This window comes from Chrysemys picta, chromosome 17, assembly GCF_011386835.1.
Source record: "Chrysemys picta bellii isolate R12L10 chromosome 17, ASM1138683v2, whole genome shotgun sequence".
NCBI classification, from domain to species: domain Eukaryota; kingdom Metazoa; phylum Chordata; order Testudines; family Emydidae; genus Chrysemys; species Chrysemys picta.
In genome coordinates, this window is record NC_088807.1 from 11,267,887 (window position 1) to 11,295,768 (window position 27,882).

At 41.0% G+C, this 27,882-nt stretch overlaps 1 protein-coding gene across 3 annotated transcripts in view; it reads left to right on the plus strand.

The window, feature by feature from the left end:
- The window catches only part of LOC112060585 (butyrophilin subfamily 1 member A1-like), a 98,755-nt gene that overhangs the window by 36,202 nt on the left and 34,671 nt on the right, over positions 1 to 27,882 (plus strand). For 2 of the 3 annotated variants that reach the window (XM_065571442.1, XM_065571441.1), the window contains exons 6-12: positions 4,438 to 4,458; positions 6,496 to 6,516; positions 8,063 to 8,086; positions 17,841 to 17,939; positions 21,688 to 21,786; positions 24,623 to 24,646; positions 25,244 to 25,270. In XM_065571442.1, the coding sequence (XP_065427514.1) occupies positions 4,438 to 4,458; positions 6,496 to 6,516; positions 8,063 to 8,086; positions 17,841 to 17,939; positions 21,688 to 21,786; positions 24,623 to 24,646; positions 25,244 to 25,270 (315 nt within the window). The remainder of the gene's footprint in view (positions 1 to 4,437; positions 4,459 to 6,495; positions 6,517 to 8,062; positions 8,087 to 17,840; positions 17,940 to 21,687; positions 21,787 to 24,622; positions 24,647 to 25,243; positions 25,271 to 27,882) is intronic. The other variant, XM_065571444.1, reaches the window with a different exon arrangement.

Below are 27,882 nucleotides of genomic sequence, written 5' to 3' on the forward strand. Positions count from 1 at the left end.
TCAGTTTTCATCCAATTTATACAGATTTCTTAGAAAACATTCAATGTTTTCCACTGGAAACAGGGTCTTTCATAAGCCATATTTCTCTGAGGTATAAAGAATGCGTCAAACATAGGCAGAAGCCTTTCATAGTCTTCTTTGTGTCTGTGTTCAGTAAAGTCCAAGGATTTAAAGATATGCTCAGCCTGCTTCCCCATAGCTTCAATTCTAGAATATACCTGTATATCTCCAGTTTCCTTGTGAAGCTTTCTTGCAGTTTTGAAATACTGCAAACCACTGTTTTCAGTCTGTCCATTCTGAAGGTTTGTCAAAGCTCAAATTCTTGGGGCATTGAAGAATGGCATGTTGATGAGATCCTCCAGGCTTTGTTACTGTTCTTTCTTTTTGCAACCTTCTGTTTCTGTTCTTCTCTCGTTCTAGTTTTCTTCTGACACTATGTCATGGTCCTTTAGCAGATATGGATTGGCTACAGAGTTTCCTTGTGAGCCAGGTACAAACAACCATGATCCAAACTCCATTTGAGTCAATAGAAGTCTTTCTATTGCCTTGGATGAGATTTGAATCAGGCCCTTGCTTGTTGAGGCACAAGAGGGACAGAAATCAGAGTTTAGACAGATCAAGGCCCCTTCCCTGTTTCCTAAAGTTAGACATTTAGAATAGTCAGTACAACCATAATCCCTATGGAACACCTCTCAGGAATCAGGACATCTTCCCTGGGTGCAGGTTTAACTAACAGCAGCATAGCCAGGGTGTACTAGGGTTTAGCACCCCCAATGGAAATGTTGTGGCATCTGATGTATGTTTCAGCCCCTGTATATTGTTCCCTGTAAACTGTGAGCGCTTGTGGGGTGGGAGGATGGAGACGTGAGCAGGATGCAAAGGGGCTGTGAGAGGTCACTGTGGTGTCTGGGATTGGAACAAGGAGCAGGTAGGAACAGCTCTCCCCACCAACTCTCAATAGCTACCCATGCAGAGCACCCCTTCTATTCTCTAGACTTACTCCCGGTCACAGGAGGCCCAGCATGTCAAGTGGGGCCACCACCATTGGCCCAGTGCAGGGTTGGTACGCCCCCTCACATGATCGTTGGGATTGCCTGTTGGATTAGGCCATTGCAATAAGGGGGACTCAGGGCCTCTGGCAAGGGCTCGGTAAACACTCGGTCTAAGCCTCCTGAGACTCCTGGCTGGGCCGTATAATAGCAGCTGGAGGCTCTGACCCACTGGACAGGTTCTGATCCAGAGCCCTGTGAGCTGGAAAATTCCCAGTTAATGTTTCAAGGATCAGCTTCTTATACATTCCCTTGGTCACTTCCTACCTCAAGCCTCGTCTTAGGAATTTACTTGGCTGGCAGTAGCTTGATGAACTCCAAACACCCCAAATACCTTTTTGTATATACTGTTCAGGATAAAAAGTTCCTTTTCCACCATTTGTCTCACTGTGAGTTCCATCCCAGGTATCTCAGCTTCTGTAACCAATAAGCTAAAGCCATTACCAATTGAGCCATCTGTAACAACAAGTGATTTTTATTGATCTAAACATCAAGCAGTGGTTTATTATGGCATTAGTCACAAAACACATCTTAGAATAAACATATTACCAGTAGCCCCACTCTGCACATCTGGATATAATGCTAAGAGCAAGGGATTACACACACTCCTTTACTGGTTACATACATTCCAACATTTGGTAATTAACTAAAGTTTAATGTAATTACAGAGAACATTTTTAGTTTGAAAAGTAAAGAGCACTAAATTTGTAGATACAGAACACTTTTGATTCATAGAGAAAAAAAAATTGATATATATATATATATATATATATATATATATAAGGAACGGTGGGGTTTAAGATACACTCGCAGTTTATATCTCAATAAAACCTGAAAGAATTTCATGGGAGAAAGAAAAGGTGCATCTCCAGTCAAGGATTTTCTCCCCTGATTCAGTGCTAATGCAAACAATGGAGATGTGAGAACTTCTCAAAAACATCACAGAGTATTTGATAATAGAATCAAGCAACCTAAATATAAGCATCCATAGCAGCTCCCTCTACAATAATATTTCTTATTAAATAGGTGCAAGGTGTAGAGGTACACTTGCTGTGAGAACCACGGCTCTGAAATGTTCCTAGAGATTGTGTCACTAAAATCTCACCAATAATAAGAAGGGCCGTACCGGGTCAGACCAAAGGTCTATATAGCCCAGTATCCTGTCTACCGACAGTGGCCAATGCCAGATGCCCCAGGGAGTGGACCAACAGGCAATGATCAAGTGATCTCTCTCCTGCCATCCATCTCCACCCTCTGACAGACAGAGGCTAGGGACACCATTCCTTACCCGTCCTGGCTAATAGCCATTAATGGACTTAACCACCATGAATTTATCCAGTTCTCTTTTAAACTCTGTTATAGTCCTAGCCTTCACAACCTCCTCAGGTAAGGAGTTCCACAAGTTGACTGTGTGCTGCATGAAGAAGAACTTCCTTTTATTAGTTTTAAACCTGCTGCCTATTCATTTCATTTGATGACCCCTAGTTCTTGTATTATGGGAATAAGTAAATAACTTTTCCTTATCCACTTTCTCCACATCACTCATGAATTTATATACCTCTATCATATCCCCCATTAGTCTCTTCTTTTCCAAGCTGAAGAGTCCTAGCCTCTTTAATCTCTCCTCATATGGGACCCGTTCCAAACCCTTAATCATTTTAGTTGCCCTTTTCTAGTGTCAGTATATCTTTTTTGAGATGAGGAGACCACATCTGTACGCAGTATTCGAGATGAGGGCGTACCATCGATTTATATAAGGGCAATAATATATTCTCAGTCTTATTCTCTATCCCCTTTTTCATGATTCCTAACATCCTGTTTGCTTTAATTGAATGGGAGCAATATTTATTTCTGCAGAAAGAGGCTGTCTCTGCTGCATTAAATCAAGGAAAACTCCAATTGACAATCTCATACATATGTATAATAAGAAATATATAACTCACAATCCAAAAGCTTGGACCAGTTTCTGAGCTCAGTTATGCAAGTTCAAATACAGAATTATTCCACTAACTGCAAAACTTTTTTTTCTAGAAACACACAACTGCAACTCAGGGCAAATTCTGTAACTTTGCTTCCAACTATCAATAAAATGGCTGAGTTGGACAAAAAAAAAAAAGGCCCAAATTTTCAGGGTTAATTTCAGAAAAAAAAATATATTTTGAATATATCTCTGTGGAAGTCAATAGACTTAATCTGTATTTAAATGTGTATAACTGAGAGGAGATTCAGAACTAAGGTTTTGGTTTTGGAGGGCTTTTTTCTGATTAGGTATGGAATATTTTAGTAATATGTTCAGTGCATAAACCTCTGTTATTGGATTTCCCAATGAAAAATATTAAAATAAAAAAAGAATATATATAAAATATATTAAATAAAGTAAATATATGGAGATATACCTATCTCATAGAACTGGAAGGGACCCGAAAAGATCCTTGAGTTCAGCCCCCTGCCTTCACTAGCAGGACCAAGCACTGATTTTGCCCCAGACGCCTAAGTGGCCCTCTCAAGGATTGACCTCACACCACTGGGTTTAGCAGGCCAATTCTCAAACCACTGAGTTATCCCTCCACCCCATTGTTCTTTTGGAGGCCAAATCCTTAAATTCTGAGTATTTACACTCACCCAGCACAGAGGTTTAAAAGGAAAGTTCATTTGTTTTGAAATAAAAACCTTTTGAAAACCTTATGCAGAAAGGCCTGTGAGCCATGCCTCCCTCCCTCCTCTGCCCCAAAATTGCAATGGGGGTACAGCAGAACTGTATCATGGGAAGATCTAGTAATTGCTGAGCAAACAGAGAGGAAAGTGAAGAGAAGCCAGGTTGGTGGGCTGGACTGAAGCAAAAGGGGACTAGACAAGAGATAAGGATGGGGGCAGTTATGAGCAGTGGTAGGCAGAGGCCACAGATTCAGGCCAGTAGAAAATATGGCATATCCTGCAATTGTTGAGAGCACAAGGGACTTTGACTGGTGCTATGCCTGAAAAACATTTTTCAGAATGCCTTTGGTTTTCATAAAGTGTAGCAGGGTGTTAGCCCATACTGAATTTCTTTAGGCACTGATCTATTTATATATTGTTAACTGCTTAAAAACCTGCTTACACCACACCGATACTGATTCCCTGTCTTTGAAATATGAATCAAGTGTGCACAATCTTAGATTGCTGTTATTTTCTTACCGGTAATGACCAGAAGGCAAAAAGGGAGTCATTTTTAATACCCAAATTGTCACAATGAAAAAGGAGAAAATTCTGAAAAATGCATCTGCAAGTAATGATACAATAGGGAGGGCCTGGACAACGATTTTGGGTTTGGGCTCCAGAACAAGCTCCTTCTTCACTGCAAGGTGATAAATGTTAACACAGTCATTGAAATGTTGTTCTTCTCTTCCAGAGCAACTGCAGAAAACAATTGGTATGTGCTCCCTTTTTTTCACCTGAATATTGTTCCTTACCATAATAATGCTCTGAATAAGTTTCCGGTTCTCCCCATCTCCTCACCTCCATCTCTTTGAGATTTGAGTTTAATTCATTCCCCAAGCAGACCAGCTGATGACAATTTCAGTGTATTTTAGGAATGCACAAAGATCAATTCCCTGATTGATTTGAGCCGTAATGCTGAATACCAGAAATCTTGGAGACTCTGATTCTGGCCATTATCTTCATTCTAATTTTAAAACTAATCATAGGTAAAACAAGCCATAGTCACCTTATATGGAAAATTACCTTGAAACATAAAATACAGGTACATCCGTCTCAGATATTTATGCATATATTGTGATTACATTCATGTGGGTCATAATGAGGAGAGAGGGCACAAGGAGCTGTGCCTTAAACCATCTTATTCGATATTGGTGGGATTTTTTGACAACCTGAGTGACGTAAGAGCAAAAGTCCCCCTAGAAGTCTCCATTTCTCACTCACTTGGGTGTTTTTGAAAATCCTCCTCCTTGCCTGTGGGATATCGGCCCCAGCCTACAGCAGTGCTATGTGCCAGACTTGTTTATACATTCATTCTAGACTGTCCAAATGGAGCCAAGATGGGAGAACTGATGTCAATCATTTCTTCTGGATTTCAGTTGGAAAACATCCAGCTGGCCGTGTATCTGCACTTTGAGGTGCCTAAATGCCTTCAATAATCTGCCTCTGCTTCCTAAGAAGCCCCATCAACACTGCCCTCCCTTTAGGCTCTGGCAGTTTCTCTGGGCAGGGACGCATTCTCTTTCCTGTTCCCAAGGAGGGATTTCCTCCCATCACAACCAGCCTTCACAGGAGCAGCTCAGAGCACGCTCTCAACATTAATGAATGAAACAACCTACCAAATTGTGAGGCCCTGAGTATTACTGCCTCCCTTGTACACATGGGGAAAGTCAAGAACAGGAAGCTTTGGATGCTGTCCTAAGGAGATATGGGAATTTTTGGAATATGTGGGAACCGAGGTCTCCTCAATCATTGTCTTGTCCATTAGCTATAGCAGTCACACTACCATTGTTTCTTCCATTTGGAAAGTTCCAATTCTTTTGAAATCCCTTTTATGTACAAGAGGGAATATGGATCGAACCAGGAGTGTTTCTCAAGCCAGTGGAAATTGTAACGATAAAGGAGATACTCGGCTGTGTATGAACTTTCCTTTCCTCCTTCTCTCAGGAATCAGATCTCTAATATGAATGTCAGTTGGGTAATAACAGGTTTCAGAGTAGCAGCCGTGTTAGTCTGTATCTGCAAAAAGAACAGGAGTACTTGTGGCACCTTAGAGACTAACAAATTTATTAGAGCATAAGCTTTTGTGGGCTACTGCATCCGAAGAAGTGAGCAATAGCCCACGAAAGCTTATGCTCTAATAAATTTGTTAGTCTCTAAGGTGCCACAAGTACTTCTGTTCTTTTTTTAGTTGGGTAATAAAATTCAGTAGCTCGTCCTGGCCAACGCTAATGGATTTTTCAAGATGTAAAATCCTGTCTGTGCTAGATAAAAAGCTGTGTTTTAAAATGAGTTAGCTAACCCATTTTAATGAATATGTTTTAAAACTCTGGTTGGTGTCGGCGCTTCCAACCCTTCCCTTGACAGAAAGTCCTGTCCAATTGCTGGATCAGAGAGAAGGCCGTGAGTCAGTTTCAACTCCAACTATTATTGCAAAAGTCCTTTCTGAGTCTGTTGGCCTCTGTAGAATCCAGTTTAAACTAGCATATGGGAGCCTCCCCTGGATGTGGGGCCTCTCTCAGGGTGTGAATTTGCTCAATAATGTGCCCCCCCCCCGCCCCCTCACACACACTGTCCATATTTCCTGTCAGGTTGTGGTTACCCTCTCTCATGGAATTAAATAAAACCCCTGGCCCAACAGGAATCATAAACTGAATACATTAAAATCTCCTAACTATAAGAGATAAAATTGCACATATCTGTCACAATGTTAGCATGGTTAGTAACTGAATTTTTTGTTGTTTTCTTGCAGAGCAACTCCAGAAAGAAATTGGTATGCATTCTAATTTTTTTCTGCTGAATTTTGTACTTTACCAGAATGAGACTCTGAGAATGAAATGAATACTTGGAGCTCCCCATCACCCCACCTCCTTCTCTTTCCTAAATGCACCAGTGGCCATGAGGATTGTGTACAATTAATTCCCCCAGTTAAAAAAAAAAAAAAAAAAAAAAAAAGCTAACAATTTCCGTGTATCTGAGGAATGTAATCAGATCAATTACCTGATTGATTTTAGCTGTAAAGCTGCATACCTAAACCGTGGAGACTTTGATTCTGATATTATCTTCATTCTAACTGTGGAAAATAAGCATGGAGTAAAACAAGTTATGGCTGCCTTAAATGGAAAATAACTTTGAAACATAAAATACAGGTACTTCTTTCATAGACATTTGTGCATAAATTGCCATTAAATATATTGTCATGTTAATGAGGAGAGAGAACAAGTTGCTTTGCCCCCAACCTTTTTATTCGGTGATGGTAGGATCTTGGCATGGTCTGAGTGATTTAGCAGCACAAGTCCTCTTGAAAGTCTGCTTTTCAGTGATTTAAGTGTTTTAGAAAATCCTACTTTTTGGCTTTGAGCTACTAATTGTAATGTTAAGATTGATACTGCCTCGTGTATGAACTTTCCTTTCCTCCTCCTCTCAGGAATCACATTTCAAATGTTCATGTCTAGACTTAGAAAATAGATTGAGTGATAAAATTTAGTAGCAGGTTCTGGTCAATGCTAATGTATTTTAAAAGGTGATAAATGTTGTCTATGCTAGATACACCGCTGTGTTTTAAAACATGTTCTCTAACCTATTTTAATTAATACATTTTACTACACTATATATGAAATTGTGGTCCCATTGTGAGTGTTTCCATTGATTTCAGTGGAACCAGGGCTTCACCTCACCTATTTCCTCAACTAAGTAGGATGTTTTGGAGCAGTTTATGGATCAAAATCTGGAATCATTCAGTACCCCCAGGATAGTCCTTGTAATTTTTGAATGTTCAAGGATCACACAGCCGTAGCTCATAAATCAAGTCGGATTTTATATTGGGTACCTGTACTACTAATGAGATGCAAATTGATTTTTTTTGTTTAGCCTAGACACACACTCACACTCTCTCTCTCTCTCTCCATTTAGTCTGTGTTCACCACTAGGGTTTCTGGGTACTTTACAATTTCTAAAAGTCACCATAATAAAATATCTTTTTCTCTCTCTTCCCCCCAACTCCAAAGTTGGAACTTTCATGCTCTTAGTATTTGATTTGATTTCACTGTTATGTTAAAGCAGGAAGGCTAATTCAGAGAAACAGGTTTATATTTTGAGCTGAAGAAGAAGATCTGTGGGGATTCTTTTAGTAGAGTATGGAACTGACCCTGCTTCCACTGAAGCTAAGAAGAACTTGACATACACATTAGTGGGAACATGATTTGGCTGTGTGCGTGTGTGTGTGTATGTATTTGTGCATGCCATTTTGTAGCACTGACAAAAGAATAAATATACAATTAATGATTGAAAAATGTTATCTCTTTACTTTCCTTATTTAGAAAAAGCAAAAGCTTTGGAAGCAGGTAAGATTTCCTATATGCCTTCTCAAACATCATTAAGGTTTCACTCTCACTCAGCCATATTGACAGAAAAAAGATGAGTACTTGGTTATTTCAGGCCCAAATTCCAGAGAGCTGTCATTAAAGAAGAAACTTTAAAAATGTGGTGTAGTTTTTATAACAATGTCAATCCCAGTGGAATTGGAAATGTTTCTGGGTTGTTAGTTTCCAAACCATCTTACGCTGTTTTATTGGTAATTGTAGAAAAGGGCTTGGTATGCCCATTCAAAACAGATTTGTCAACATTGCTAAAACATGGTATTAAATTGGTCTACTACAGAACAACATCCACATTTCAATAATATTAAATGAGCTTGGGAAATTCCAGTATGTGCTGGGAATCTCCAGAGTGGGAGATGGTTCATTATGTGTTCTAACATCCTGCGGATTTTGAGGCTTTGACTAGCTGCTCTTCAAATTTCTTTTTTGGCCTCCCTAATTATACCTTTATGCTGAATTTGTCAGTTTATGCTCCTTTCTATTTTCCTCAGTAGGATTTAATTACCAATGTTTGAAGGATGTCTTTTTGCCTCTGACTGCATCATTTACTTTGCTATTTATCCAGGAGGCACTTTTTTGGTCCTCTTAAAAAAAAATTGTAATTTGTGAGAGTCTATGGTACAGTTTGATTTATTTAAAATTTTGACTATATATGACTCTATGCTTTCTTTCACATATAGTGCCATTCCCCAAACACCACGATCTGTTCCATCATTCCAATATATTTTGTACTCCAGTATTAGTGTCCCACTGATTAACATCATCCCACCCTGCTTTTTAGATCAATAGCCTCATTTAATGCCAGGCACTCAAGTTCACTCATCTTAGCATATAGACTCCTAGCATTTGTATATAAGCACTTATAAAAACTAAGGAGGTTTTTAAAAAAACCTCAGGAGGTCATCTAGTCCAACCCCCTGCTCACAGCAGGACCAATCCCCAACTAAATAGTTGTCTGCCTTTATTGGATATAAATGAATGGGAATCTTTTTCATTTGACTGTTTCTCATCAATTCCTACCTGTACTTTGTCATCTTCCATATCCTCGCCTCCTTACTACAATATAGATTATCTCCAATAATAGATCCTCTTCTAAGGGATGTCTCTGTCTGAACCATGAGGTCCTCTGCACCTATAGGCTTTCACCCTACCCTTAGTTTAAAAACTCCTCTACAACCTTTTTAATTTTACAAGCCAGAAATCTTGTTCTGTTTTGGTTTAGGTGAAGCCCATCCTTCCTGTACAGGCTACTCCTTTCCGCAAAGGTCCCCAGTTCCTAATAAATCTAAACCCTTCGTCCCTACATCATCATCTCACACACTCATTGAGTCCCTGCAGTTCTGCCCGTCTAACTGTCCCTGCAAGTGGAAGTGGAAGCATTTCTGGGAATGTTCCAATGGAGGTTTTGGACTACAGTCTCTTACCTATTAGCCTAAATTTGTACTCCAGGACCTCTCTCCTACCTTTCTATATGTCATTGATACCTACATGCACAATGACCACTGGCTCCTGCCAAATACTGTACATGAGTCTGGCTAGATATCTTGAGATATCCACAACCTTTGGACCTGCCAGGCAATTCGGTTCACCTGGTCATCACAAACCCATCTGGGTTTATTTCTAATGATTGAATCCCTTATTACTATTTCCTGTTATGATGTTTCCTGGGTACAATCTGTACTGCTGAAATACTGTGCCCCTCAGCTTTGTAGTCTTTTACACTGCTTTTCTGGTGAACAGCCATATTCTGCTCACACACAGCCACTAGCATGCAAAATTACTCCCAGCTGAATACATGAAGGCTCTCCCAGTCACTCATGAATTACATACAGGGTAACAGTAGCAAATTCTCAATCCCAGCCTTATACCTCAGAAATAGGCATCTTGTATTATCCAACACACTACTGAACAATTCAAGCTCATAATAACTCTGTCATTTCAATAAAGGAAAATAATGATACACCAGCTTTGTTGTCTCAAGTGGAGTTTCCTAAACACTTCAATCCAAAGACACTGGTTAGATTAAACTGTAAAATAAGTTTATTAACTACAGAAAGATAGCTTTTAAATTATTACAAATTATAAGGGAAAAAGTCAGAATTGGTTACAAAAGAAATAAAAAGATAAAACTGTAAGCTTAAACCTAAATGAACTTAAAAACAAAATGTCTCTTTCACCATAAGCTGCAACAGTTCACAGACTGGATTTCCTTTCAGCCAACCTCCATCCCCAGTTCCATGTTCTTCTGGTATTTGGTTATGTTGTAAGAAAAGAGGGGAGAGGAGGGGGACAAGTGAAGGTCACTGTCTCTTATTTTTATATCCTCCTCCTCTCTTTCAAAATTACCCCCCACACGCACACACACGCCTGGGTGTAGACCAATAGTGCCAACAATGTGTATGTGCAATTGGAACCATCCTCTGGGCTGAAATGTAAATTTCCTATTTATACTTTCTAACTGCTGGGTAGATGGCCAGTTAAGCAGTTTGGCCCATTAGCACATTGCTTTTGTGTTAGTGTGTCTTTGTGAGAAATTGTTGCAACTACAACATACTTCAGTAACAATCATATAGCAAAATATCATAATTTTACATGCAGTGGTGTTATACACATTTCAACAAGATAATAATATTCAGCGGATTATGAATTTGAAAATGATACCTCACAAGGCATACACTGTACTCTATGTGCATCTCTGTCTAGCTTAGCTCCTCCAATTCAGACAGTCTAGTCTCCAGAGATGTACTTGGTCTCTGAGTGCCAGGAGCTCCGTAATCCAAATACACACATATGCCATCTTCCTACAAAGCAGGTAATCATATATGCTGCATTCAGTGCAATAAACTGGATAGTCCCCACTGTGTTGCTGGATTTTTTTTTCCATAAAGGTTACCCTAGCAAATATCTTTCAGTGATGCCAGTGACTTCAAAATGGGAATGCCCTATTCTAATTCATCATTTAACTGAAGGTGTGATTGTGACAGGTTGCCCCCCACTGTCCAGAGTGCCACCTTATATGCTGGAGTACCATTAAGATGCACCCACTCCACCAGTCTAGGCTCCCTCTCCCTGTCGTGCTGAGCCAGGCCCTCAAACCTCCTCCAGCACATATATACAGGTAGGTACACACCCAGCTGAAGAAAGACACAGACACTGAAATCAGCTCTGTGTGGGAAGACTCAGCTAGGGAATTTCCCAGCACTCAAGTGCACACCCCTTCTGGAGTGTAAACCCCAAATTGTATTGTTTTGCACTGCATAGAAATCTGTACAGCGCAATCTCATGAAAATTTCCCCCTCCCTCCATGTGGAGGAAGATATGCACAGCTTTCCCCCACCTCCACCCAATTATGAATTGCACAAACTGGTTTTAGAATAGACAAAACAAGTTTATTAACTACAAAGGATAGATTTAAAGTGATTATAAGTGTTAGCAAACCAATCAAAGCAGATTACTGAGCAAATAAAACAAATACACAAACTAAGCTCAATACATTAAAGAAACTGGTTAGTAATTTTTCACCCTAAATGTTGTTTTAGGCATTTATTTCACAGGCCACACACCTTTTCCAGCCTGGGCTAATCTCTTCTCCCCCCACCCCAGTCCATGTTCCTTAGATCTTCTCAGCAGTCATCCTGGGAGGGGATTCAATGAAGGAGCCCTGATTAACTCACTTCCCTGCCTTCAATAGGATGTGCATATGGCTGGAAAGCTTTGTTTCCCAGTTTGGTCTCCACCACTTTTGTGGAAAAATACTAACAGGCCAAGATGGGGTGTCATAGGTTTCACCCCCACTCTGAACTTTAGGGTACAGATGTGGGGACCTGCATGTGAACCTCTAAGCTCAATTAACAGCTTAGATCTGGTCTGGCTGCCACCACCCAAATAGTTTGAGTTATTTGGGAAACTCTGTCTTCCCCCCGAAAACCTTTCCCTCCCTGGGTAGCCTTGAGAGACTCCTCCACCAATTCCCTGGTGAACACCGATCCAAACCCCTTGGATCTTAAAACAAGGAAAAATCAATGAGGTTCTTTAAAAAGGGGCTTTTAATTAAAGAAAAGAAAGGTAAAAGAAACCCTCTGGGAGATAGCATAATGAAGACAACAGATTCAAAACACAGAGGATGTTCCCCTGGGCAAAAACTTAGTTACACAAAAAATACCCAATTTGATTATTCCCTAATGCCCAAGATAAGTTACAAAGAAATAAACATAAACCTATTTATTTCCTTCACTAATACTCACTACTTGATAAGAGGCTGAATTCTGGAGCTTTCTCACTCTGGTCAAAACTGAAACTGAAACTAAACAAAGTTTAGTTGCATCTGAAGAAGTGAGGTTCTTACCCACGAAAGCTTATGCTCCCAATACTTCTGTTAGTCTTAAAGGTGCCACAGGACCCTTTGTTCCTTTTTACAGATTCAGACTAACACGGCTACCCCTCTGATACTAAACAAAGGAAACTTCCCTCCTTCCTTTTGAAACATCTTATCCCCTGTCAAGGTTCCTTCCCCACTCTGAACTTTAGGGTACAGATGTGGGGGACCTGCATGAGAAGCTCAATTAACAGCTTAGATCTGATCTGGCTGCCACCACTCCCAAGACCTAATTCCCTTCCCTGGGTAGCCTTGAGAGACTCTTCACCAATTCCCTGCTGAACACAGATCCAAACCACTTCGATCTTAAAACCAGGAGAAATTAACCATCCCCCCTCCTTTCTCCCACCAACTCCTGGTGGATCCAGATCCAACCCCTTTGGATCTAAAAACAAGGAAAAAATCCATCAGGTATTAAGAAAAAGGCTTTTAATTAAAGAAAAGAAGGGTAAAAGAAAACCCTCTGGGAGAGATTAGCATACCAGCTACTCTCACAGACAAAAGATTCCAAACACAGAGGATGTTCCCCTGGGCAAAAATTTAGTTACACAACAAAAATACCCAAATACCCAATTTGATTATTCCTCTAATTGCACAAGACAGGTTACAAAGAAATAAACATAAATCTATTTATTTCCTTCACTAATACTCACTACTTAATAAGAGGCTGAATTCTGGAGCTTTCCCACTTCGGTCCAAAGTGAAACTCAACAGACAAAGGGAACTTCCCTCCTTCCCTTTGAACCATCTTGTCCTCCCATTGGTACCTCTGGTCAGGTGTCAGCTAGGCTAAGTGAACTTCTTAACCCTTTACAGGTAAAAGAGGCATTAACCCTTAACTATCTGTTTATGACATGGGGTCCAGGACCAGGTGACAGTATCACATTACCTTACAGTGTCAAAGCAGCATCCCAGGAAACTTCTCAGGAAGGTGGGAGTCCTCCCTAACGGCCCATTGACTAACCAGCCAGACTGATTGTGTTTTGTCTGGTGGGCGTTACCCAGGTGCAAACACTTTTGTAATTGTTACATAGTCCATATTTCTAACTTCATATACAGAAATGACACATGCATACAAATAGGATGATCATATTCAGTAAATCATAACCTTTCCAATGATACCTCACATGACCCATCTTGCATAGAACACATCTTAGTTATGCCATATTCATATCATAACAATATCTCCGTGAAGAATATGGTGTTTAGGGTCACACCTCCCCCCTTAGATTACTGCCAGAGGTTAGTCACTGACTAATGTGAAGGCAGTGTGCCTAAAATCTTCTTTAGGTCTTGGTTATCTAATTTCCCAGTGTTACCGAAAATTGTAGTGTTAGCCATAAACGTTTTTACAAAATTTTGGGTTTCCTTTTCCAAGTTGCCTGCAAGCAATTTAGTGTACAGCATTGTTAATACAATGCAGATATTAATATCTTCTAGAGGGTAGGTGTCTTGGCATTTAGCCACCATAGAATCATAGAATATCAGGGTTGGAAGGGACCTCAAGAGGTCATCCAGTCCAACCCCCTGCTCAAAGTAGGACCAATTCCCAACTAAATCATCCCAGCCAGGGCTTTATCAAGCCGGGCCTTAAAAACCTCCAAGGAAGGAGACTCCACCACCTCCCTAGGTAACGCATTCCAGTGTTTCACCACCCTCCTAGTGAAATAGTTTTTCCTAATATCCAACCTGGACCTCCCCCACTGCAACTTGAGACCATTGCTCCTTGTTCTGTCATCTGCCACCACTGAGAACAGCCGAGCTCCATCCTCTTTGGAACCCCCCTTCAGGTAGTTGTAGGCTGCTATCAAATCCCCCCTCATTCTTCTCTTCTGGAGACTAAACAATCCCAGTTCCCTCAGCCTCTCCTCATAAGTCATGTGCTCCAGACCCCTAATCATTTTTGTTGCCCTCCGTTGGACTCTTTCCATTTTTTCCACATCCTTCTTGTAGTGTGGGGCCCAAAACTGTACACAGTATTCCAGATGAGGCCTCTCCAATGTCAAATAAAGGGGAACGATCACCAATGCCATGAAGCGGTGTACCTCAGTTTCCCCTTTCATACAACAGTCTAGGTTTGTTATGCTTTTTCTGCTGTGACAACCTCTAAGCCTGTTTACAGGTACTACCTGAGAAGTAGTATTCATATAGGACTTCCTTGATACCACTGCTAGCATGTTCCAAAATTTCTTCCAAAAATCATGTATGTTAAATGTTTTTAAAAGATTTATCATCAGGACCAACCTCTTTGTCACAATCAATAGATTATGTATCATGACACATAATAGTACCAGCAAATTCATGGCAGGGAGGCATTTCCAAATATGTCTATCACACCACATCTTCTGTGTAGATGATCCGGTTTGTTCAGCATTGATTGTGTTTTACAGCCCCTTCCTGAACCACTGTATGTGTTCAGGTACTAGTTTTTCTTCTCCTTTAGTGTTTTGTTCAGTATCCCCCACAGTAAAGGTTCTTAATTCATGTATGCCTTTGGGATGTTGGGGAGGAAAGGGTGTAAAGAGACCTTGCATGTTACTGGCCCTCCCCCTGTGGAGTTGCATTTCATCTCCAGGGTTAAGCCCATGTGAAGAATCTACCACCCCTGTCCTCCCACCTCCTGGGATTTCTTTGTGGTTCTCACTCCCATTACTCAGTGACCTATGCTCAGCTGTTGGGAGGAGTTTACCTGCCCAGGAAATGGCTGCCTCCTCCCCTTTGTCAGGTGGGTTGTTAGTATTTTCACTGACACCCAAGTCATTAGAAAGATGCTCATCCTGCCTTAAAGAGACAGAGTTAATTTTCACAAGTACATCAGGAACAAGATTTTGCAAAAGTGTCACCTGGATTGGGGTACTCTCTGTCACTCCTCTCTCTGTTTCCAAGAGGTCAGCTGTGTGGGGGAGGGATAGCTCAGTTTGAGGATTGGCCTGCTAAACCCCCCCCTTGAGGGGGCCATTTAGGGATCTGGGGCAAAATCAGTACTTGGTCCTGCTAGTGAAGGCAGGAGGCTGGACTTGATGACCTGTCAAGGTCCCTTCCAGTTCTATGAGATAGGTATATCTCCCCTTTGAGAGGTCAATTACACAATTCCATCTTGAAGCCTGAGCCACAGGTGGGGTACCTGGGAGAACATATGCTGTTCCAGCAAATTTCTCCTGGGCAAACTCTCCCATGTAACCAGTGAGGAGTTATTTCTGTACTCCCCCACATCCCTTCTTAACTTCCTTCTCTGGGTCCCCCTATAAGGCGCACACCTCTGTACTCTCTAGAGTGGGGTTTATCCCCTGTTCAGCTGTGGGTTCACAGCTAACCGCCAGTACTGTCATTTCACTGGTAAGCACTGTACCCTCCTCCCTCTTTGAATTGGGTTTTCCTCCAGTTACAGAACCCATGGAACCCTCCCCACTGCAGCAGGCTCTAGGATTCCATCCCCCTCCTCTGGGCTTCCCTCTAGGACACATCTTCGTATGCATTCGAGAGTGAGGTCTGTCCCTTGTTTAACTGCAACTGGACAGTCTTCCCACAGACAAGGAGTGAATTTCCCTCCCCCCTGGAGGAAAACCTGTCTTTAGTTACTCGGCCATAAGAGCTGATCTCAACCATACCCATCCCTGTCAGCAGATTGTTGCTCACTGCTGCAGAGGAAATTAAAGAGACACTCTCCCATTTCCCCAGCAGTTTCTGTGATGTTACTCTTTCCCTCTAGGACTTCAGCACAAGATTCCTTGGACTTGCTAGAATTTTTCCCTACCCTTTTGTGGGATCTCAGTATTGCACTTAAAGACTTATGGGTGTTTCCTTTGAACAATTGGGTTCCTGTTGCTTGTTCCATTTTTTCCTTAAGCAGCATTCCTCATGGTCTTTACATTGCTGTGTAGGGTGAATGAATTGCAAGCACTTATGGCAGAGTTGCTGTGTGTGATTTTCCAAAGACAAGATTACTCTGAGACCACACCATACATTCTTCCTAATGTGTTGTTGGATTTTCATTAGATTCAGTCTATACATTTACTGCTGTTCTTCCACTCAACCAAGCGTGAAGCAACACTACACACATTAGATGTCCTACTGTCCTTGTCCTTTGATTTAAACATAGAAAATATATTTACATCATTACCTAGGGTTAGGTTGTTTGTTTCTATTGTTGAAGTCCTAAGGGTGCACTTACATTACAGTTTGGAGCTTCCTACCCAGAACAGGTAGACACATGATCTATCTGCTTGAGCTAGCGCACTAGAAATAACAGTGTTGCCATGGCAGAATAGGCAGCAGCTCAGGCTAGTCACTTAAGTATGTACCCAGTGGGTCAGGTGGGTTTGTACTTGGGCAGGTAGCCTGAGCCATGCAATCATGGTGCTATTTTTAGCATGCTAGCTTGAGCAGAACTAATGCATGTCTCTTTATCCATGCTGGGAAGCATATTCCCAGTTGCAGTGTAGACATACCTTATGGATCAGGTAATTGTTAGCCAATGAACTTCTAGATGGCCAATTTATAGCTCCCTAGGACCATTACGACACATTCAACTGGGCTCTGGGAGCCTCTACAGCCTTGTTTAGTGATGTTCATATGGTTAATTTTGTAGGGCTGCTAACTGGTATCATGCACATGCGTTCATGGAACATCAATCTATTGTGGGGGCATCACATGAAAATGATCAGTTTTAGATTTGCAGTATCTTCTTCCTTTATGGTATACTGCTGAGGAGTCACCAGACATTGAATGCGCACAATCACTCAAAAACAGAGGGGAAGGTACTTCCCTATTCAGTAACTGGAGATCTTTGAGATGTGTTATCTATATGGTTTCCATGACCTTCTGTTCTTTCTCTGCCAGTCCTGTGTCTAATACTTGGAACTGGGTATTGGTGAAGAAACTGAGGGTCAATTGGTAACTCTCCCTGCTTTTATACTGGTGAGGGGAGAAGGGTTTGAGGCTACACTAGGAGCAAGTGTGACTAAGAAACTCTGCTAAGTTAAGTGATCCTGCCTCCTGAGCTTGAAGTGCGTGCAAACCAGATGTCAAACTCATTGAGAGCCCACATCTCAAAGAACTTCAGTTACTGAATAGGGTAGTAACTTCCCTTTCCCTTTGAGAACAAAAGTAGCCATTGGGTACTCAATCTTTTTATACATTCTGGCCAGCTCCCTAGATGAACCTAAAATAGAGTTCTATATCTACACCTATTCTAATGTTCTCTCCCCATTTTTGTCCCTCAATCTAGAAAGAATAAACAATTGTATTTTTAAGCAGAAGTAGCTTGACTTATTTCTTTGTTTAAAATGGAAGTAATTTTCTAAAAGAAGTTTGAAAATAACTTAAAATTTCAAACATTTATAGGTGCTAGTAGTTCTAGATCAAAAATATTGCATCGCTGGATGAATATAATTATGATCATCAACAGTGGCACTAGTTTCTTCATTGTTTGGAAGGCAAAAGGTAAGAATTTCAAAGTTCAACAGTATTTCATTAGTGATCCTTTCACTGGTTTAATGTGAAATTCAAATAAGTAACGAACTGGGTCCTTGTGCTCTGACTCACTGTATGTCACAGAATGAAGCAAAGGCATAGAAATAAGACAAAAGGCATTAGGGAACAAGAACAGGGATAGGAGTGTATCTTGTAGCATCTACCCACTACTTAATATACCTCCATTCTGTAATCTGGGCCCCATGGCCATCTAGTGCAGGGGACAGAGTCAGGTAACTTCAGAAGAATAATGGCTGAGACTCATTAAGTAACTTGCTGTGGAATTCAGTGTAGACATTTATGTTCCCTCAAGGCTTTCAAATACTAGCACAGTGGGTGGGTAGGCACAGCAGGTCAGAGCAGGTAATATCAGTTGGACATATCAGCCAGACATGCTGCTAGTGATGGGTGTGGCAGAGAGTATGAGAGAGTCACTGTGGGATGCTATCATTGTGGAGCGGATTCTCCACTGCCTGGCACCTTGTTTTGTCATATACACTTGTGCAAAGTGCGTGTTCATAGCTACCAAATTAGAGTGGAAACAGAGATTTGACTCATCTGAAAGGAAATGTTCAGACACAGATTGCCCAGTTTCCAAATCACATGCAGGCGTGAAACACAAGTGAATTCTGAGTGTCACTGCATTGAATCACATCCTCACACAGATAGTACAATGCTTCCCCAGCTACGGTACTATATTAAGAGGCCAGCAAGCAGGGTCATCTGATGGGAGGGGCCAGCAGGGCATTTGCTCCTGGATCCCCATTTGAGAGTCCCCCTCCCCAAAACTGAGAGGCATTGAAACTTGACACATAGTGTCACAGCACCACTCAGGTTTGGCCCTGCTGGCCCTCCTACAGCCAAGCCAAATCTGAATGAGTGGCATTGTGACCTGGTTCATGGGGACACAGTCCCACTCAAGTGTGGCACAGCCATCCCTAAACATGACCAAACCTAAGTGGCCCAGTCTTGCAAAATGCAACACCCAGGGGAGAGACCCAGGCCAAGACCCATAAGGCAGGAGCTGCCACTGCAGGATGAGTGCAGGGCAGGCTCACTCTCCAGCCTGATCCCAACCCCTGGAACCTCCCCTCAGTTTTTTCATGGAAGGATGGAGAGCCTCAGTTTCAGATTTTCCCCCAGCCCCCAGTAATCTCTGTATGGCCCTGCCAGTGAGATACGGTTCCTGGGCTGGAGGATAACAATGGCATCCACACAAAATAACTAACACATATCCCCTTTCCCTATCTATAGAGCAGTCTCAAGAGTGAACCATTAATGATGAGATGCAAAGAAACAGTGCATGCTGTGCACCCATTACTGCTACTTTCCCTTCTATGAAGATAGCTTCATAATCTTTTGTTGATTGGCCCTTTGAAAGGTGTAGCTTCCTTTATACCTTAGATCGTAGTTGAAAACAATGGGAATATCTATTCCAAGGCAGATTTCAGATTGGTTTCATCCTGCTTTCCTTTCTACCCTTTACCCTGCAAGCAGGACCAGGATAACAGCTTGTAATTTTTACAATTTTCAATACACCAAATTCCTCCCCTTTAACTCCCTTAATTAACAAACACTTTAAAAAAAAACTTCACAAGTTTAGCCTTATGAAGCATCTGCAGTTTCACTGTGCCAGGTGGTGCCTGTCAGGGTGAGAAAGTCACACCTGACCTTTGTGGTGTTCCTTGGGGATACTGATGGGATCACCCCCAAAAGGAGCACTCTTGATCTCCCTCTCTTGGCCACCATACTATAACCAGGCTAAACTTTTATCTGGTAACAGCTAATTAACGGGGCTTTTCATTACATCCTGCACAGATGGTGTCTCTACCAGATATGTAACTGGTCCCAGTATCTGCTTTCCTACACCTTTTCCCCATTTGATCCCTCTCCCAAAATTTCTTACCAGCACTGGCTTCTCTAGGCAGAAATACCTGGGAGGTTTATGTTCTGTGCTTTTCACAGTTTTCTGTCTTTCCTTGAGTGCTTTTGGTAAGTCTGGTAAAAATAAATCAAATCTAGTATGTAACTGACATCTTAAAAACCACTCTGCTGGAATTTTCCTAGAGATAGACCCAATTGTTGTTGTTTTTCTTTCTGTTACCCCACAGGCTCTGTGATGCTGTAGAATCATAAAATCATAGAAAATTAGGGTTGGAAGAGACCTCAGGAGGTCATCTAGTCCAACCTCCTGCTCAAAGCAGGATCAACACCAACTAAATAATCCCAGTCAGGGCTTTAACAAGCCTTAAAAACCTCTAAGGATGGAGATTCCACCACCTCCCTAGGTAACCCATTCAGTGCTTCTTCACCCTCAACACTTGTTCTGTCATCTGCCACCACTGAGAGCAGCCTAGATCCATCCTCTTTGGAACCCCACTTCAGGTAGTTGAAGGCTGATATCTAATCCCCCCTCACTCTTCTCTTCTGCAGACTAAATAAGCATAGTTCCCTCAGCCTCTCCACATAAGTCATGTACACCAGTTCCCTAATGTCCCTTCCCCCCCCCCAGTTTAGTGTTATTCGCGAACTTGCTGAAGGTGCAATCCATCCCATCATCCATATCATTAATACATCTGGAGTACTGTACTTTGGTCACCAATGTATAGAAAGGATGTAGAGAAACTGGAAAGGATCCAGAGGTGAGTGACAAAAATGAAGAAAGGGATAGATGCAAGCCATATGACCAAAGGCTGAAGGACCTGGATAAGTTTAGTTTGAAAAAGAGGAGATTAAAGGGGGACATGATGGTGGTCTTCAAATACTTGAAAGGCTGCAATGGAGAAGATGGAGAAAGTATCAGGTGTATAAAGTTATGTTAGGAAATGGCCAATTTACAGCTCCCTGGGAACATTAGGGCATATTCAACAAGAGCGCAGGAAGCCTCTGCAGCCTCATTTAGTGGTGTTCCTATAGTTAATATTTGTTGGTCTGCTAACTGGAATGATGCAGTGGCAGCATCATACATGACAGTATTGTGGTACCATGATGTGCAGATGCTCAGTTTTGCAGGGCTGTATTGAAATCTCTATTTAATTAGACTTGCAATACCCTCTGCCTTTATGGTACACTGCTGGGGAGTCACCAGACATTGAACCTATACAGACAAGTACTCAAGAAGGAAGGCAAGGTACTTACCTGTTCAATAACCGGAGATTTTTGAGATGTGTTATCTATATGTCTTTCATTACCCAATGTCCTTTCTCTGTTACAGCTGAGTCCACTACTTTGAACTGGGTGTTGATGAAGAAACCGAGGGTCAGTTGGTCACTCTCGCTGCTTTTATACTGGTGAGAGGAGAAGGGTTTGAGGCTATGCTAGGAGCAAGTGTGACCAACAAACACTGCTAAGTTAAGTAAACCTGTCTCCGGAGCATGAAGTCCATGCGCACGAGGTGTGAAACTTGTGGAGACACTACATCTCAAAGAACTCCAGTTGCTGAACAGGGAAGTGGCGTCCCTTGCCCTTTGAGAACAAGAGTAGCCATTGGGTACTCAATATTTTTTACATTCTGGCCAGCTCCCTACATGAACCTAAAAGAGAGTTCTATATCTCCACCTATTCTAACGTTCTCTCCCCACTTTTGTTCCTCAATATCTAGAAAGCATAAATAATTGTATTTTTAAGTAGAAGCATCTAGACTTATTTTCTTTGTTTGAAATGGAAATAATTTTCTAAAGGAAGGGTAAAAGTAACTTAAAATTTCAAATATTTACAGGTGCTAGTATCTCTAGCTCAAAAATGTTCCATCACTGGATGGATATCATCACCATCATCAACATTGGCACTACTCTCTTCTTTCTTTGGAATGCAAAAGGTAAGAATTTCAAAGTTAAACAATATTTCATTAGTGATCCATTCACTAATTTAATGTGAAATTGAATAAATAATGAACTGCAGCCTTATGCTCTGTACCACTGTAAGTCACAGAATGGAACAAAGGCATAGAAATAAGCCAAAACGACAGTAATCAACAACAGCTGGGATGGGCGTGTATATTGTAGCATCTCTCCACTACAGAAAAACAAACAAACTCTCAGGTCTCTGCGGTCTGGGGCCCGTGACCATCTAGTCCAGGGGACAGAGTAAGGAATCTTCACAAGAACAATGGCTGTGACTTATTAAGTAGCTGGCTATGTAATCTGGTGCAGCCAAGTATTACATTAATGTTTCCTCCAAGACTTCCAAAAACCAGCAGAGAGAGTGGGCAGGCACAGTATGTGAGAGTAGGTAATATCAGTTGGACATATCAGCCAGACATGCTGCTAGTGATGGGTGTGGCATAAAGTCTGGGAGAGTCACTGAGGGATGTCATAATTTTGGAGCTGATTATCCCCTGCCTGACACCTTCTGTTGTCATATAGACAAGTGCAAAATGTGTGTGCATAGCTACCAAATAATGTTGGAATCAAAGGTTGGACTCATCTAAAAGGAACCTCTTACAAAGGGATTACTTAGTGTCTGTACCACATGCAGTCATGAAACACAACTGGATGTTGTTTTGTTTTCTATATAATAACCCTATTTTTTATTACTCAAATGCATATAGTGGGATGAGTGGTGTGGAGAGCAGTTTCAGGAGCTGGACAATAGGGGAACAGCAGACCTAGGTGGTGGTGAGCAAGCAGAGAGGGAAGGGAGCAGAAACTAGGTTGGGTGTCTGGATTGAAACATAAGGTACTAGACAGGAAATGGGGATGGGGCAATTATGAGCAGACATAGGCAGAGGCCACAGACTCAGGCCAGTATAAAATATGGCATATCCTGCAATTGTTGAGAGCACAAGGGACCTTGACTGGTGCTATGCCTGAAAAACCCTTTCCAGAGTGCCTTCGGTTTTTATAAAGTATAGCAGGGTGTTATATCTTGAGGCATTGATCTACTTACATCTTGTTAACTGCTTATAAACCCTACTCATACTACCGATAATGATTCCCTGTCTTAGAAATATGAAGTAAATGTGTGTAATCTTAGACTGCTGTTATTCTCATTCAGGTAATGATGAGGAGGGGAAAAGGAAGTAATTTTAATACCCAAATTGTCACAATTGAAAAGGAGAAAGTTCTGAAAATTAATCTGCCAGCAATGATACATTAGGGAGGACCTGGTCAATGATTCTGGGTTTGGGCTCCAGAAGGAGCTGCTTCTTGACTTCAAGGTGATAAATGTTAACATAATAATTGAAATTTTGTTATTTTCTTGCAGAGCAACTGCAAAAATCAGTTGGCATGTGCTCCTTTTTTTTATTTTCATGTGGATGTTGTTCCTTACCAGAATAATGCTCTGAATAAATTCCTGGATGACTCCCTCTTCTCACCTCCATCTCTTTCCTAACTGCACCAATGGCCATGAGGATAGAGTTTAATTAATTCCCCAAGTACACCACCAGATGACAATTTCAGTTTGTCTTAGGAATGCAGTAAGATCAATTGCCTGAGTGATTTTAGCTTGGAGACTCTGATTCCGACCATTAACTTCATTCTAATTATGGACATAATCATAGGGTAAGACAAGACGTAGCCACCTTATATGAGAAAACAGCTTTGAAACCTAAAATATGGGTACATCTGTCTCAGACATTTGTGTGTATATTCTCATTAAATGTGTGTGTATGAAAATGAGGAGAGAGGGCACAAACAGCTGTGCCCCAAACCTTCTTATTCAATAATGGTGGGATTTTGTGACAGCCTGGGTGATTTCAGAGCTATAGTCCCCTTCAAAATCTTGGCTTCTTTTGGGGTGTTTTTGAAAATCATTTTTGGCTATGGGCTACTAATTGTAATGTTAAGATAGATACTAGCATGAGTATAAAGTTTCCAGTTTCCTTTCCTACATCTTGCAGGAATCATTTTCATGTCTAGGCTTAAAAATGGGTTGAATGATAAAATGTAGTAGTTCGTTGGTGCTAATGGAATTGTTAAGGTGTTAAATCCTGGTTATGCTAGATCAAAAACTATGTTTTAAAATATGTTAACTAACCATTTTGAATTAACATGTTTTAAATTCTGGTCTCCTTGTGAGTGTTGCCATTGATTTCACTGGAACCAGTGTTTCACCTCACCTATTTCCCTCATCTAAGCATGACGTTACAGAACAGTTTATGCTTCAGAGTCTAGAATTGCTGCATGCTCAGGACTCCTAGTAAAGTCCTTGTGATTGCTGAATAGTCATACCTCAGAAATCAAAAAGGAGTTTATAGTAGGGTATGTTTACTATTAATAAGATGCTAATTTCTTTTACTTGTTTAATCTACTCTCTCTCACCTCTAGTGTTCTGGGTACCTTAGAATATCTAAAGTCACCACAATAAAATCTCCTTTTCTCTTTCTTTCCTCCAACCCCAAACATTCTTACTATTAGTGTTTGATTTGGTTTTGCTATTCTCGTATAGCAGGAAGGCTAAATCAGATAAACAGGTTTGTATTTTCAGCTGATGATTGAGATTTGTGGGGATTCTTTCAATTAGTAGTCTGGATGCCACCCTGCTTCCACTGAAGTCAAGAAGAGTTTGGCATAGAAATAAGTGAAAACGTGATTTGGCTCTCTGTGCGTGTGTGTATCTGCTCATGCATGCACATGGCCTTTTGTAGCACTGACAAAAGAAGAAACACAGTTAATGATTGAGAAATCTTTTCTGTTTACTGTCCTATTTAGAAAAAGCGAAACCTTCAGAAGCAGGTAAGATTTCGTATATAACTTCTACCAGGTCATCCAGGGTTCTCTTTCATTCAGCCATATTGACAGAAAAGAGGGGAAAGAGAACTTGGTTATTTCAGGCCCCAATTACAGAGAGTTATCATTGAAGAAGAGGAAACTTTAAATATGTTGTGGGTTTTTTAACATCAATCCCAACTGGATTAGAAATTTTTGTGATTTATGAGTTTTCAAACCATGTTTATGATATTTTCTTGGTTATGGTGGAAAAGAGCTTAGTATTCACACACACACACACACACACACAACAGAGTTGTCAGCAACTTTAAAAAAGGTATTAACATGGTCTACTACAGAACAACATCCACATCTCAGTAATATTTAAAAAGCTGAAGAAATTCCAGTTTATGTTGGGAATCTCCACAGTGGGAGGTGATTCTCTATGTGTTCTATGATATTGTAGTATATTTTGAAAGATTGAGGTGATTGAGTAATGGCTCCTACTGCTTCTATTGACTTCACTGGGAATTGGATTGAAAGTCCCAGGCAAGAAGGTCCTAGGAACCAGAAAACTCGTGCATGAATTAATCTTTTCTGACAATTTGCATGTCTGTCTTTCAGAACATGATGAACCGAGAACTCAAATAGGTAAGAATAATGTCTTCTCATTTAATGAAGTAGACCACTACATAATACTCAGATTACCGCCCATACATGAGTGACCAAACAACACAGAAGGATGGAAAATGGGTCCTATTTTCAAAAGCTGATAACTTTCTGAAACAGCCCCTTTTTGGGCTAAATGTTGCCAACATTCTTCTATGACCAAAGCAGATTTATTTTCTAGTTATTTCTTTTCTCACTCTTTCTTTTGACTGAGAAATCTGTGACAATTCACTGGTGTATGTAGTCCCCCCACCCCCCCTTAAAAGTTCTTAGTAGCCCTGTGGTCAACTTTTCTGAGTTTTCCAATTATTTACAGCAACTGTCCTGGCTGATGAGTTTTGCCGTGGAAGAGGAGTTTGGTTTGGACTATTAATAGTTATGAGCTTCTGAAAATCATATACCAAGTTTGTGGAGTAAGTTATTGAGCCTAAACATTTCAATTCAGTATTGGAATGATGCACATGCAACTATCATGGTTTGCATTATCTTCCCAGTAACTAAAACTGTTCCAGACAGGAGTGTCATGCTACCATACTAGATATGGTCTGCCCCCAGGTCTTCCTTCTTAGAGAGGAACACATCAGATGTGTTCATCATGAGGTCCTTGAATGCTCTGTCAGGTATGTGGATGGTTAGCTTAAATAAAGTATTCTACCACAGTGCCACAAAGTCGCTGACAAGTATAATATAGTTACTTTTCATTACATCTCCCCCTTTACATTCTATATTCCTAACTTTTACAGAATTTACACTGTCTCTCTATCTTTGAATTTTACTATGCATCAGTTTCTTAAGAATCTCTGAATCATACTAGTTCAATGAATGGCTGTGGGGGAATCTAGTGTCCTTGACTCCTCTTTTTGTTTCCTGTGTTGATTTTTCTTGCTAAGAACAAACTGTAGATGTTGATGGCTTCTGTTGAACTCTCCACTGTCGGTCTCAATCACATATTATACGATTGCTGAATTCTTTTTCTTTATGACAGCTGGAGTTGTCCATCCTTTTTCTCCATCCAATTTGACACACATGCTGTCCACCAGGTTTCTAGATCCAGCAGTACTCAGAGAGGCATCTGTTGTAAAAGTGACCATAAATTCTTTTAGCCTATTTATCCAATTTGGCTATTCTTTTCATGTCTGGACACCTTGGAGACTTTTCTAAAGTTGGAGGAGTTGTTCTGAGTTGTTTTCCCATCAAGGAGTTGTACTGGACTATAACCTGTGGCCGCTATTGGAGTTGATCTGTAGCTCAGAAGACCAAAGAATGGCTCTTCCTTTTGTAGGATTATCTTGGCTATCTGTATGACTCTCTCAATGTCTCCATTCAATTGTGGGTAATGTGGGCTTCTAGTCATATGATCAAAATCATATTTCATTCACACTGATGTAAATTCTGCTGCTATGAATTGTTGTCCATTTTTCAACACTAGTTGTTCTGGAACACCATAGTAAGCAAAAGTGCACTTCATTTTCTCGATAATGCTGCCACATGCTGTATCTTTAAAGAACATTATTTCTATATACTTGGACAAATAGTCGACAATGACTAGGTAATGATGTCCTCTGAATCTCCATAAATCTACGGCTAATCTCTTCCAAGCTCTTTCTGGTAGGGGTGTTGTACACTGCATGGTTTAGAAATTGTGTCTTAAATTGATTGCTACTCAATCTCCTTTCAAACATCCAAAATCATTGAATCCTAGGTCAAGTTCTTCCACCTTTCTCACTAGGCCCATCATGGCTGCCACACTACAGATGAGACATAGGCGGCAGGTTTGTATAATTTTTGGTGGTGCCCAAAATGGTGCTGCCCCCCCCGCTCCCGCCCTGTAAGTCGGTATATATATTTTATTAACTAGTGTAAACATGGACTGGAAGCTGTAAGCATTTAAGTGCAATGTTTCTCTTTATTGCACAATATCACTATCAGAAAAATGCATTGTTGATTATTAGTGGTCCTACAAATCAAGAATTTGTTGCTGGGATAAAATGAAGCTACAACTCATCGGCACCACAAGATTACAAGCGTCAATTAAAAGTGGAAAGTCAGAAGCAGCACTTGTCTGCTTCAATATACAGTATTATATTTTGTTGCACCTGTTGTGATGAAGTGGGAATGTTCTTAATGTTTTCTCTGAATACTGTGTACGTGCCTCAGTTTCCCCTGCAAGGTGCCAACTGAAGGTGTTGGGGACAAAGATCAGGTGGCCTCCTTGTCCAGAAGAGACACAAAGGCCAGAGGAGGGAGTGTCAGTTTGGAGTTGTTTCGGGAAATGGGGAAAGGCCCAGAACTAGGGTCTGGGCTCCCCACCCCCCAAGGTGGACCTGACTGAGGGGTCCTGTTTTCTGTACCTACAAGCTCTGTTTTAGATTGTGTTCCTGTCGTCTAATAAATCTTCTGTTTTCCCGGCTGGCTGAGAGTCATGTTTGACTGCAGAGTTGGGTGCAGGGTTCATGATTTCCCTGGTGGAAACAGGGTCTTTCATAAGTCACATTTCGCTGGGGTATAAAGTATGCATCAAACATAGGCAGAAGCCTTTCGTAGTCTTCTTGGTGACTGTCTTCAGTAAAGTTCAAGGATTTAAAGATATGCTC